The sequence below is a fragment of the Ictalurus furcatus genome, chromosome 22 (genome assembly GCF_023375685.1).
Source record: "Ictalurus furcatus strain D&B chromosome 22, Billie_1.0, whole genome shotgun sequence".
Taxonomy (NCBI): Eukaryota; Metazoa; Chordata; class Actinopteri; order Siluriformes; family Ictaluridae; genus Ictalurus; species Ictalurus furcatus.
Genome location: NC_071276.1, coordinates 6,856,683 through 6,871,586, shown reverse-complemented (window position 1 = coordinate 6,871,586; position 14,904 = coordinate 6,856,683). Strand labels below are relative to the sequence as shown.

Sequence of the window (14,904 nt, the reverse complement as noted above, 5' to 3'; positions counted from 1 at the left end):
CGGTTCCTTCACCAGCTTCTTTTTTCCCCTCCCTACCCGAAGATAAGACAAAAAAATGGCAGCTTGTCATGTTATGGAGTAACAGCAAAGTGTAAACACCTCTCCCCTGAGCACTTTCCTATGGTGGAAAAAAGGAAGCTCAACTGAATCATACTGTATGAGTCCTGAATCGAATCACACTGCCGTTGAACCGACTCACATCGAATCCTCACTGATTTAACAGATGGACATGTTATTTTCTGAAAACGGGGGGGATTCACACTGTTGATATCGATGCATTTTCTGACAGATACCCAAGTGCGGGCGTACACGGTGCCATTTTTACCTGTCGTGCGAGTTCCCGACCGCGTTCACGTGAGAGGTGTTACAAGTGGGGCGGAGCTGCGCACGAGCAGTCTATAACCTTACAAACATTTCTAAACGTGTCGGGGAAAGATTCCTGAACGCGTGTTGGTGTGTGAGGTCGAATGAGCCGAGTCGGTCGCCATGGTTGGAAGTTAGTTGCCAATCAGGAGATGAGGAAACCCATCGGAGAAGAACGGCGCAGATGGGACATTAAACATCATCACTCCGAACAGGAAAACTCATCTACTACAGCCTCGTTGAGTTTACAACACGCTCTTGCAAACTATTCCAACGTGAAGATTGATCGATTTACACCATTTTCCAATTGTAGTGATTTTAAAAAAAATAAAAAATTAAAGACTGAAAGAGTTGAAGTCATGCGACCGCGGTGTCGTTCGTTTATAGCCTGACGTTAGCCTTTTACGATTGCATTTAGGCTTCAAAATTCAAAAGGCTGTCTTCAATTGTGAAGATGATCTTGATGAATCAAACGTTTGTTGGACACGACGTTTATATCGAAAAGCCGATGGACAAATCCTATCGGATTTTTGTCGAGGGAACCCGGGCGATGCTGACTTCACGGTTGGCCTACGGAAATACGCCGTCCCTGCAGCGCTCTATTGATAAACGGCTCGAAAATTCAGCCGACCGCATGAACCTCATGACTCGTGACCTCAAGACTGTCGGAACTCGCACCGTGTACGGCCGCCCCAACACTGCTTCCGTGGGTGAAGACCCATGTGAAGTGAAAGAAATATTTACACGCATGTTTAGTTATATAGAAAAGGCCTTTATGCAACGTGCTGACGAGCGCGGCGGAACACGATCCAAACAGAAATCTGTTAAAGCCCGGACACTGACTCGTCTTCCTACAGCCCTACACTGTCTGAAACGCAAGCAAAACTAAATTACAACAAGAGCTTGTGCTCAGAATTGCTAGGGAGGTGTTTGTTCGGTGACTTGGGAGGTCTTTACTGCAGGAACAATGCAGACTTATTTGTGTGGAAAAGATCTAAACCATGTGACACAGGAACGTAGTGGGGGTCCCAAAGGACAAAAGAAATTCCACAGTAATGAGACCCAGATAGCATTAGAAAACGATCGTGACTCCCTCTTCCAACGGCGACAGGTGGCCGGTCCGAGAAGCCGGACTGAGCGGCCGTTTCCACGACAACGTTTTCACCTGAAAACGGAAAACTTTTTGTGCGGTCTGGCTGTCCGTTTACACGACGGCGGCGTTTCGGGGGCCTGAAAGCGCAAACGTTTGAAAACGGGTTTCAGAGCGCACGTCTCCGTGTGAACGTAGGAAAACGAGAACCTGTGAAAACGATGACGTCGTGCGCACGCGCATTACGTGTTCAGTCTATGGGCGTGCGCGCGAGTACTTCAGGACAATGGAGGACTACAGGACTGGGTTTGTGCGGCTCGGGATTTTGAGTTTCTTGACGCTTCTCCAGCAAATTGTAGATTTACTGCATCGCTGCTACGACCAGCGGAGACGCGTTTATTACATACGCATCACTACTAACCCGCATCAACGCTGACGAAGGGTATTCAAAACCTTAAAATGATCTGTGTAATTGTCTGTTTTGAAGGATATCTGTATCCTTTTATTGCTAATAAACTAGAGAACACAGACTGACTGCCAGCGTCTCACTGTTTGATTTGTATTTGCCGATTTTGTTCCATTTTGATACAACGATGGTTTATTTTTAGTACTTAAACACACACGACTTCGATTTCCCCCCCCCAGTATTTAAAAATGAACGAGCTTTGTTAACAGAATTCTGACCTGGAGCACAAGAAAAGCTAAAAGATGGGGTTGAATCCATTTCCACAATGAAAAAAACCTTTATGCACATTTCATGCAAGTTACATTAGGGACGTCTCGGCGTTTATTAAATAAACCAAATCTACGCTTGACGAGCGCGAGTTTTCACGGTTCCTCATGACGATGAATAGTCTAACGATTGAGATTCCATTTAACTGGAGACAGAACTTTTGTTTGTACTCCACGTACATCATAAACTATTGAAATCGTTTAAACCCGCAGCTCCTCCGTTTACATGTATATTTGTTTATAGTGCAGTCTTGCTCGGATCAACGTGGCGGACACGTTGGCGTGAATGCTTGTGTGTACGGGCACGTAGCGTTTCTTTACAAAGCGACATCGCCGGCTACTGGCCTGGCGTGCACAATACAGCGTCTTTAAGCGGACCCGTGTAAACGGGGATCGTTATGACGACGTTGTCGTCTGTACGCAAAACTTTTCAAAAAATGCACAGGAAATCGTTGTCGTGTCAGTGTACCCTCAGAAGCCTCGGCTCCATGCCTCGAGTCCATGCTTAGAAGAGACTCATTCGTCCTTGAGAGCGCCCATCCCCCGCTACCTCTGACTGAGAGACAGTAATAAAACCCTTACAAAGCCCTTTCCCAAACCCTCCTAAGTTGCCCTTTTGTGCTTTCCAGCTGTCCAAAGAGGTCTGGGTTAAAGGTGATAGGACCGATAAACCTGCATGCTGACTTCTACACAATAAAGCCTGAGAACTTCAAGTCCTCAAGGCTTTATATTGTTTGGTTGTTCTGTTGGGAAATTCACAGACAGAACAAAAATTCTTTACAAAAAGTTTCAGCTTGAAGGAAAGGAAAAAAAAAAAAAAACAAAACAAAAAAAAAACCCCACTTGACTGTATTCCAGTAATTTCCACACTGAAACCATGATTCCGCTTAAAAGCTTAAATCTGCTACATGTTCTACTCTGATCTGATCGTTCTGCTTTGATGGTTTACGCTTGGTGTTTGGTAAGCGAGCCGTATTTGTTGCTCTTTTCCGAAACGACCCAGCTGTGGTCATTTTCAAATGTTCAAACAACACCACAAAAAAAAAAAAAAGCCACAGAGATGAGAAACCACTCATCTTTGCAGTAGTGATAAAGCTAATGAGATGGCAGCACAAGCCTTCGCCGCAAAGACGATTTCCTCTGGATGCTTCCTGGCAGCTCATCAGCTGCTCGTCTTTACGCCGAGATGGCAGATGCAGATGCTTTGCTCTGGTTGACACTTTTGCACCGAGAGAAGCTGCTACTGGTACGATGCCTACAGGGTTGATAGGAACCATATCATGGATGGAAAAATCATAATCTCATTGTGCAGGCAAGTAAAGCCTCCAGTGTTCTGCCCAGTCCCATGTTTTAGTCACTCACAAACCTAACTAAGGAGGCCAAGCATGTAAGGAATGACTGACGACGGGTTGTGGAATTATAAGAAAATAACGCACACCCGAGGTGGTAATCCGGCCACGACGCCAAGTGAAGCAGACCGGAGTCAATTATTCCTCTTATACCTGTGAGGGAAGTTATTCATTTTTACTTATTCATACTTTTGTTCTTGTTCTGTTTCATTCTCTAAGAAGGCCATGTCATGTCACTTAGATCGGTACAGAATGTTTATCTGCTATACAGAGACACAAACATGTTCTTCTGTTCAAGGTTCGTCTGCACATCTTCTAAGACCCTGAAACAAAGCCTGTTTGAACTGCCTCAAACCGCTTCCTATCAGTACACAGAAGTGTGTCATGCTCTGCGTTTCATATTTATAGTAGTGGTTCAGCACAACCACTTCAGAGCGCTCTCATTATTCTATCCTGTATTAACCATCTTTCTGTAATAAACCTTTTTTTTTTTTACCTTCAGAGGACAAGTCTGCGAGTGTTGTTTAATTTCCATGACGATTTGGCATCCCTGTCTGGGCTGCGCGAGTCTGTTCAGCTTTGCTGGACAACAAGCTCGTGGAAAAGTTTCACCCTGAAGTCCATGTTGACGCGCAGGTGATTTGCCCTTTATTGTGCAGAGTGAAAGGGCGCACGGTGGCTTAGTGCTTAGCACGTTCGCCTCACATCCAGGGTTCTAGTCCTGCCGGGGCCATGTGTGTGCGGAGTTTGCATGTTCTCCCCGTGCTGCGGGGGTTTCCTCCGGGTACTCCGGTTTCCTCCCCCAGTCCAAAGACATGCATGGTAGGCTGATTGGTGTGTCTAAAGTGTCCGTAGTGTATGAATGAGTGTGTGAGTGTGTATGTGATTGTGCCCTGTGATGGATTGGCACCCTGTCCAGGGTGTACCCCGCCTCGTGCCCCATGCTCCCTGGGATAGGCTCCAGGTTTCCCCGTGACCCTGAAAAGGAGTAAGCGGTAGAAGATGGATGGATGGATGGATGTGCAGGGCGAAAGATCGATGCAGCCTTACCACTGACCGGTAGGAATTAGGGATGCACCGAATGTTCGGCAACTGAAATTATCATTGTAATTATTATAAGCCGAAAATAGCAAAAAAAGCACTTTCAGTGTTAAGTGAAAAGGCTGAATAAATTCGACCGGACAATGGCGTGTTTGATGACGTGCCAAATAGCCTAGCAACCTGAGTGAGATGCACGAATCTCACGACCTCCAGTTCCAGCAGCGCGCTCGGAGAGACGAGGGGGGGCACGCATGCACGAGCTACGTGCACGAGCGCATGCTCCTCGGATGTTGACAACCGTGACATTGTTTACTGTGGACACGTGCGTTTAATCGTTTCTGTTCTGGAGTATTCTGTCAGGTCGCGAGACGTAAGGGCGTAAAGACGTATTTATTTAAGGGAACATAACATTAACAACGTATCTAACTATACTATATCTACTCTAATACTCCGCGAGGTGTACAGGGACGCGAGCGGTATATATCCCCAATATAATCAGCCGTATAGAACCCAATTGAACCATTTTTTGCACTCGTCAATGCACTTTTTGTTGTAGGCTACAGAGTGTTCCATTCTTTCAGCAGTCAGTTATAGGCCTAACATCGGCTAGTCAAGGGGGGGCTCAAAGATGACCGCATCAAAATATTTTTATTTTACTCATTTATTTATTTAAAGTTATATTGTGCCTTGTTGGTAGCCTATGCCTGCTGGAATAAAAAAAAATGTTCAGCGATAAATAAATATTTTGAAATTGTAGTTTTTGTAATTGATTTTTTTCTTTGAAAAGCAAGACAAAATAGTAAAAAGCACATTTGAACTATTTAATTAACACGATGGTGAAAAAAATGGGGGAAAAACGCGGAAAAACGTGTTAAGTATTCGGCCAATTTTTTCATTATATTCGGTTTCGGCCAAGAATTTTCATTTCAGTGCATCCCTACCGCTTATCCTTTTCAGGGTCGTGGGGAAACCTGGAGCCTATCCCAGGGAGCATCGGGCACAAGGCGGGGTACGCCCTGGACAGGGTGCCAGTCCATCGCAGTGCACAATCACATACACACTCACACATCCACTCATACACTACGGACACTTTAGACACGCCAATCAGCCTACCATGCATGTCTTTGGACTGGGGGAGGAAACCGGAGTACCCGGAGGAAACCCCCGCAGCACGGGGAGAACACGCAAACTCCACACACACAGGGCCACGGTGGGAATCGAACCCCGACCCTGGAGGTGTCCCTGTACACCTCGCGGAGTATTACAGTAGATATAGTAGAGTTAGATACGTTGTTAACGTTATGTTCCTTGATAGATTTAGTTAGTTTAAACTATAGATTCGTTCATTTAGTCCCCGCTGGTTTTTCAGCTCCCAGTTCATAGTACTAGTTCATCGTTCTTGTTTTGTGTTTTGACCCTGTTTTCTGTGCCCGCGACTTTGATTCCTGGTTTTCCTCCGTTTATGCCTGTTTGCCGATCGCCCGATAACCCTTTGCCTGTCTTGACTAGGTTTTTTGGATTACGATTTGGATTTGTCTGCCTGCCCTTAAATAAATACGTCTTTACCTGCTTCCGTACTCTACTCCCTTACGTCTCGCGATATGACAGAATACTCCGGAACAGAACGAAAACAAACGCACGTGGTTGTCGACATCCGAGGAGCATGCGCTCGTGCACGTAGCTCGTGCACGCGTGCCCCCCCTCGTCTCTCCGAGCGCGCTGCCGGAAGCGGAGGTCGCGACATTCGCGCATCTCACTCAGGTTGCTAGGCTATTTGGTCGCGTCATCAAACACGCCATTGTTCGGTCGAATTTAAACACCGAAAGTGCTTTTTTTTTTTGCTATTTTCGGCGGAATAATTTCGGCTGCCGAACATCCGGTGCATCCCTAATAAGCGGTATAGAAGATGGAAGGATGGATTAGAAATCCTGATCTAATTCTTACAATATCCTGCGTGGATAACGCAGTAGTTTGATTTGTTGTCATGCCAACATGACTGGACTTAAGTTGAATATTTTATTTACGTCAACGTCGTCTCGGGAAGCCTGTATCATCTCACGCCTGGAAATAACAATAGTGACAAAACCCTTCCAAATGACTCACGACAGTCACTTACTTGCCATTCAAGACAGGATGCCACTCGTTAAACAAACCCTTGGAAAGAACGGCCCAAAGACAAACCACACGGAAACGAAATCTTCTTCATTAGTAACTGTCCCCAAATACACTAGTCTCTCTGCCAAAATGTGGAAACATTTTGCAATAGCGTTGAAACGACTTCGCTGACGTGCTATCTGGGAAAGGCCACAGCTCGGGCCAAAACATATTACTTCACTGTTTACACACACACACTTTTCTCTGTTTCAGAAACCATAGTTACACCAAACACTCAAACAACCAACTTCAGACCCAGATCAATGGGTTAAAGACGTTGATGGATGGATGGATGGAGTTTGGTCTGCAATCGTTTGTCTGATGAAGGAAATGGCTTTTTTCCAGTTGCAAATGGAGAGCATAATGCATAATGGAGGAAAGACAGTTATAAAAAAAAAAACAAAAAAAAACACAAGAGTAAACGATTCTCCTTAAGCAACAGAGTTCGGTCTGTGTCCTCTCACAGAGATGATGGGTGTGAGTGTGTGAAATCCACAGCAAGCTGACAACAGGTTTCCCACAATTCTTTTATCACACCGTTGCTGCAGAGGTGCTACTACTACTACTACAACTGTAAGAATACGAGTCATGTAGCCAAAATCCCATCCATATAAAAAGATACGTTACACACACCGGTGACAATCGGTCATACAATACACTACAAAATACATGATAAGTATGTCATAATGAAATGTAATATGGTCACCAATCCTGCCAACTTATACTAAAGTGCTGAGGCAGATTTCATGGAGTTTCACCAACACTGAGAATCATTCTGATAAAACATCTTCAAAACTATCTGACGGAAGGGAGGATCTGCTAATCGTAATAGACACTGCTAAAAGTCTAGAACGGGGCGATCAGCTGGTCGGGCGTGGTCTGTAGCAGGTAAAATAATACTGGAGCAGAAGAGATCGGTGCATTGGGTGGGGGGGGGTGGGGACTGGCCGCAGTTCAACGAGACAGAAAACCAGTCTCGTGCATCATCTGTTCAGAGTCTATGGTGCGAGTCAAAAGTGGCAGCGAGAAGTGAACGGATGAGTCTTAAGCCTAGTTCACGCTACACGATTTTAAGCCCGATTTGGAAGTCGCCGAGCTCGCCGATAAAAAGCCTTTGATTGGAGGCAAATCTGCGAGTAATCAGTGCTCGCCGGTCGGCGGTCAATCGTTATGTGTGAACTACTCAATGACTTAAAGAGGCTCGCAGACACGTGGCAGAGGCGTCGCATCCTGTGGTGTGAAAAGTGTCGTCACTCTCAGTGATTGCGGCGACGAGCTACAGCCAATGAGAGAGCAAGGCATGAGGTCACTGTGAAGAAGGGAAACCCGCGAAACCTCTCTTTTATTTTTTTTGTCTTTTCCTTTTTGGGGTTTCTTCGGCACAGATCATCACGCAAACAGCTCGCACAGCTTGTTTCTGTCCTTCGTCCATCTTCAAATAAACAACTCCTGTTTCGCGCCTGGTTTTCACGCCATATATATATATATATATATATACACACGTGTCACTTCTCGTGTGGTTTTTTTTTCGTGACAAAACGTAGTTCGGACACCAGACAGAGTCGTCGGGTGACAGAGTTGTTGTCAGGTCGTGTTGTGCGTGACCCTCTTGTCGCCGAGCAATCGCGTAGTGTGAACACCACGACACCTTCGTGACTCAGCGAGTCGTGCGGTCTAAACAGCACAGCGATCTGCCGACGTTGAACGTCACGTAGTGTGAACTAGCCTTTAGTCTACGTCCACATTAATCTGGATAGATCTGAAAACTGCATACGATGGCGTTTTCAAACGTTTTCCAAAAATTGCTCGTCCACACTGAGACGGCTGAAAACGCTTACATGCTTACCCTGCACGTGCGTAGAACACGTAAGAAGCTCTTGCCTGCGTCATTTCAGTCAGGCGTTTATTTAAAAATGCAACCTGAAGGTTGTACAAAGTGACGTTAATCTTTAACAAAGCTACCAAACTCCATAGCAGTACAACAACCGCAGTACAACACCGTCCACTGTCTTGTCGGTTTTGAGTCGGACGGGTCACATGACTGCACCACATGACTAATAATACGTCGTTGTTTTTGAACGTCTCCGTTTTCTCAGTCAACGCTACAACGCTTAAAATGCAGTTTTCAAATTGCTCCACTTGGGAGAGCGTTTTCGGAAAGCTCCGTTTCCGCCGGACAAAAAAAAAAACCAACGAGACGCCGTCTCGTTGTGGACGGAAGAGAAACCACGCAGAGAAACGTGGTTTTCCAATTTATCCGCGTTGATGTGGACGTACCATTATTCATCGCCATGAACTCATGGTTAAGTCGTAAAAAGGTACGCGTTCTAGCCGTTCAATCGGGTCCGTCGCACATCCAAACTATTACCCTTGCAAAGCGAGGAGTTTTAGTTAGATGCCGCTACGTTCGTACGGTACTCCGTAGAGGTCGACCGATACCGAGTTTTACCGATACTAATAACCGATGGTTTTTAAAAACGGACACTGAATGAAAACATAACGCTCAAAGTAAAACACTGCTGAACTTTATTACAAAAATAAACAGCACTGACTGTACCATGAAAATGTACTGTACTTTCTTAAATGAAATTATATAAGTATAAATAAATAAATATTAATATATACATCCAAACTGAACCAAAAAGTAGCGCTCCAAATAACAAATAAAAAGAGATACCAAATATATATAAAAACACTTCAAATAACACGACAAAATCAGTCAGTGATGGTTATTATGTTGCATGTAGAAACCTCTCGTACTGTGTAATGATGACAGCGGACCGTTCTCAGTCGCTCACACGACGGATAAAACCGGGGAAACCCGTCGGTGTGGATTTTTGCAAAACTGATCGATCGGTCAACCTCTACTACTCCATGTTATCCGCGTCTGAAACGATCATTATTAGACTGTTACGCTTTATAAATGCACTGCAATGTCACTTTCCAGCGAGATCTCTTTGTTGCACATGGGTTACATCACCCAGTCTGAATCAGGAAGTAGTCATCCCCAGCAAAGCACATCTCAGCAACAACCCAGTCAGACTACTACATAAAAACCTCAAATGGACAATACGTACGTGCTTCCTCTCTAGACACGGAAATATACTCACCTCGGAGGACACGTAACGAGGGAGGTTTTATTTTTGTTCCTGTGGATTGTGGCTTCAAACACAGACATTCGTCTGATTCAACCAAATCAGTACGCATACTCGAACAGTCCTGAAAAGCTCCTCGGGATCTGAAAGACACCTCTAGACTCCTGCTTTGCCTGATTCTACAAAAGAAAGCGACACCTCATTAGACATCAGGTGAACGGGGCACAAAGAGATGTGGGTGATCCGAGGAGCGGTGTGTCTCCGGCGTCTGTGGACCAGTGACTCCTCACAAGCTTAGGCTTTAATGAGCCAGGCCTGCCAGCCCGCTGTTCTCCACGGCTAATCTTATGCAAACAAGCAGCCTCGTGGACCCAACAAGGAAATGAAAAGACCACCCGCGGACCACGCAACACACAAAAGGGGGCAACAAGGAAATGTGGGCCACTCGAGGCAGAAATTAGCACACTGAGGACGTCTTAGAGACCATGTTGACAAACGTTTTTGTTCTCCTTTTCCACAGATTAGCTGCATCGTGCCTGCCTGATTGTGCTTCCTGTGACTAAATCGGGTCAGATCGGGACCCTTTCGTGCGTCGACCGGGCGGACAGGAAAAAGCAATAAGCTCACACTTGCTGTGAATGAAAAGCATGAAGAAGACAATCAAGTCAGTTCAAACAGACATCATGTCTGACTTCAGCTACAGACAGTGAAGGGACAGTAATTAGGTCTGAATCTAATAGTCGTGTCTAATGGCAGTGACGTGCTGGTTTCAGGGGATTATTATTATTATAATTATTATTATTATTATGGAAGGTTTTAATGAATGGTGAAGTGTTTATTTCCTTTAGAATAAAGTGATAAAGATGAGAATGTCTTCGGGACAGTACAGTACAGTACAGTACAGTATAGTGTAATGGTGATGCTGTGACTGTTACTGTAGCTTTAGAGAAACCCAAATCTCCACACAATGAAGGTGAAACAAACCAAAATGAAACGAAACAGAAGTAGTCACTTCTTCTTTCTTCCTCTCCTTTTCTTTTTTCTTTTTTTTAACCCACAGTACAAACGGCATTGTTGTCTTTCTGTTAGCCTGTTAGCTAACAACCCCAAACAACTCCATCTTCCTTTCACACACGAACAAAAGATTTGTGGGACAAGATAACTTTCTGTCGTTTACAACACTGACAACCTCGAGGTTTAACCACAATAACTACACCTAGGCAGTTTATTAGGTTTGTAAACCGTCCAAAAATATATATAGAAATATAAATAACATAAAATAATCCCCTGACAGTGGAGTAAAGCAGGCGAGTGTCGTGGAGCTCCAGCTCTTCACCGCGTCCTTTCATAAACCAAACACAACACCTTTAAACATCTGTGACACTCACCTGAGATAAACAGCAAAGGGTACACATCTTCAAAACCCGTCGGAAAATTCCACTTTCACGTCTACAGATGGAGTCCCGGACAGATGTTGTCCACAGCACACTACACACACTATACTACAGCACAGCACAGCACCAGCTCCCCCAGCTGAACGCACTCGCTTCTTCACCAACACACAATAAACGACCGGTGAGCTGTCTTGAACCACGGGCTCGTTTCCAAACCGCAGCGTGCTCCCTCTATAGGCTCCCTCTATGTGTGCTATGAAAGAAGGGCTTTCTGCACCCTATGTAGGGCGCAACACTAGGTAATAGGATTCAGCCATTTCAGGCGGAAATTGGCCTACATAAATGCTAATTTACGCTATGCATATAATGTTTGGCCGTTTTTTTTTCTTTTAAATTATGTACTATATGAAATAAAACCCGTTTACATGGTTTAAGATTACACCTAGGGAATAATATGGTATAAAATCTGGAATAATTATAATACTATATCTACCGTATGACAGTGCAGTATGGTCTTCTATGATAACTATGTTGTAAATGGAGGTGTGTTAAGCTTTGGCCGTGTGTAAATTCAATTTAAATTTTTATTTTTATTTTTGCTGTTATTAATTGCACATTTATTTATAACACCATGTATTTGTGAATATCTTGAATATCTTCAAGATATGGAATATAAAAGTGTACTTAAAGCTGCAGTGTTTAACTTTTGCCTCTCGATCGCCATCTCTGTTTAAAACATAAAATTGCAGGTTACTACAGGAGTTCTTTTGTTTATGTGGGTTGTGCTTCGGTACTGCTGCTCTGCGCGGATGAATCTGATGGTTTGAGGTATATGTATGGGTTGTATATTAGCTCCAATACTTGATGAAGGAGGTGGCGGTGGATACGGGTTTCTCATAGCTAGCAGAAAACAAGTGCAAGTTAACACACTGACCATAGCAACAAACAAACAAACAAAAAAACAACATAGGAAACTCGATACCTCACTGAATCAAGAAAACAAGTGCACGATTGGTAGCTAGCTACCTACTGAGCCACTGAAATGTCTTATCTGTTCATCAGAAAAAAGCCATCTCTGCATCAGCCTTCAATCCTTTCAGCCATGACGAGATTTATTCTCAGTTTATTTCGGGCTCTGTCGTTTTCTCTTTTTGACTGCAGGCTCTACGCAGATCGAGGCTTCTTGGTGTTGACAACAGCTGATTCACCAGATCGATGATTGTGTTTACAAGGATCCAGATTAAAACAGCCAACTAGATGAGAAGTTTAAATTCTAAGCAACTGTTCTAAGAACAAGCTACAAACACTCCACCATCCTCAGCACCCACAACGCGATATAGTAGCCGGATCGTCTTCTTTCTGTTTACGGACATGACGTAACCACTTAAAGACGAATGAAGTCAAACCGACGTTTCCCCCAAAGTCCGACCCGACAGCTCAAATTATAAATCGTTATTATAAGCTTAGTGTTGCGAAACGGGGTAAAGTAAGGAGATAGTTTTGAACTCTGATTTTTTATGTACTTGCTCAATAATTGATTTTTGTTCATTTTTAACCCAAAAAAGTTCAATACTGTAGCTTTAATCTGATCGTGTAATGCTTTTCTCCATTACTGAACTGAGCAAAGGACAGAAGACACAAAGGTTCAACATTAACATGGGCGCAGAGATGGGATTTCAGTCCTAAAGGTGGCACGTCCTGTGTTTCTTTGGAAAATTTGTGACCAACCCATTCTCAGTCTAGTGCCCTTCAAAAAAAAGTTTGCAGAGATATGCTGGCATGACTGGATGCCAGCCACACTTTGTGTACTTTTTTGGAAGTCCTTGAAAAATGGCGTCAAGCTCAACACTTATCTAATAAATGAGGTGAGGTGGTGTCTGCTCCTCCCTCAGGGCTTCATTGCCAAGTAATGAATCAGAGTGTAAATGTTTACATGACTAGCAGCTGTGAATTCTTATGAGTGACAGGTAGTGTGACAAACGTTTCAGGAAACTGTTTTTCTTTCATTTTCCACACAAGAAACTTCAACAGAACTGGACTCCTAATTCATGTGTAAACAGGTGTTGACTTGACCATCATGCTGTACACTTCTACTTAAGAAAAGCTGATGTGATCACAGACGGTCCAGGACTCAATATATTCATACTGATCACCCTTTCAACATACTTTAGAGCAGTGGTCACCAATCCTGTTCCTGGAGATCTACCTTCCTGCAGGTTTCATCTCCAACCAAAATCTAAACACACTTGTTTTAGTTGATCAAGAAGGCAATGATTAGATGGTCAGGTGGGCACGATTATGGTTGGAGCTAAAATCTTCAGGAAGATAGATGTTCAGGTTTGGTGACCACTGCTTTAGAGCATGTAGAAGAGTAATGATTTATAATCCTACTATCCTATCTCTCGCAGAAGAGGATGTGTTCAGTTTTGAGTCTGGTCTCTCTCAAGGAATCTTCCTCTCACGTGGTCTCAGGGAGTCTTTCCTTACCAAAACTATATCAGGAAGCTGCTTAGTGACCATGTCTATTTTTACAATTGCTATACAAACAAAAGCGAACTGAGTTTTAGTCCTGCTTGAGAAGATTTTTACCTTCTGAGAACTGTTGCATTCCACTCTACAAATCCATTAGTAGTTATCAAAGAAAATGATTTTAGACATTACCGCCTGCGCCCTGTGTTTCCTCAGGGTACTCCGGTTTCCTCCCCCAGTCTAAAGGCATGCGTTGTAGGCTGGTTGGCATCTCTAAATTGTCCAGAGTGTGTGAATGGGTGTGTGAATGTGTGTGCGATTGTGACCTGCGATGGATTGGCACCTCGTCCAGGGTGTTCCCCGCCCTGTCTCCCGAGTCCGAGCGGTACAGGAAATGGATGGATGGATTTTAGACATTCATGTCGAAGGACGGACATGTCTTTTGGTGGCTCAGAAGTTCCCAGGCCACTGATCTGAAGGTTGAGAGTTCAAATCTTTGGAATCTTTGCAACGTCATTAACCCTCAACTGCTCACCTCAACTGAAGGTAATTTTGGAAAAACATCTCAAATAAATAAATAACCAACAATAGTTAAGCCTAATTTTCCCTGGAACACAGTAGGCATCATCCATCCATCTTCTATACTGCTTATCCTACAGGGTCAAGGGGAACCTGGAGCCTATCCCAGGGAGCATAGGGCACAAGGCGGGGTACACCCTGGACAGGGTGCCAATCCATCGCAGGGCATAATCACATACACACTCACACACCCATTCATACACTACGGACACTTTGTCCATGCCAATTAGCCTACCAAGCAGCCTACCATCAGCCTTCCTCTTTGGAGGAAACCCCCACAGCACGGGGCAAACATGCACACACAGGGGCGTGGCGGGAATCAAACCTCGGTGTGAGCGAATGTGCTAACCACTAAGCCACCATGCGCCCCCTAGTCTGTGTCATATGAGATGCAAAAGACAAATCACATTTGTCTGTATATGAAATCTCATATCTGCAGAAAAAAGAATAAAAAAAAAACACTTCCCTTACGTCATAGTAACAAGAACGTTTCACATAATGACCACTTTGTATCTCAAAATTCAAGACAACGAGAAAGTTTCTTGAAAGCTCTGACAGAAGCCCCTGAATTAAAGGACCAGTTGAAGGATATTAAAAAATCCGATCTTTGAGCTGATCTTCGAGTCTAAATGAATAAC

General features: G+C 44.2%; 1 protein-coding gene across 2 annotated transcripts in view; it reads right to left on the bottom strand.

Annotated features, from left to right (window-relative positions):
• Nucleotides 1-12,531, bottom strand: part of serinc5 (serine incorporator 5) — a 29,772-nt gene extending 17,241 nt beyond the window's left edge. The window contains exons 1-2 of one of the 2 annotated variants that reach the window (XM_053653829.1): nucleotides 12,201-12,531; nucleotides 11,213-12,118 (exon numbers count right to left, since the gene is read on the bottom strand). In XM_053653829.1, coding sequence (XP_053509804.1) covers nucleotides 11,213-11,239 — 27 coding nt within the window. In that variant the 5' untranslated portion in view covers nucleotides 11,240-12,118; nucleotides 12,201-12,531. Of the gene's footprint in view, nucleotides 1-11,212 lie in introns of both variants that reach the window. The other variant, XM_053653828.1, reaches the window with a different exon arrangement.
• Between the last annotated feature and the right edge of the window lie 2,373 nt (nucleotides 12,532-14,904).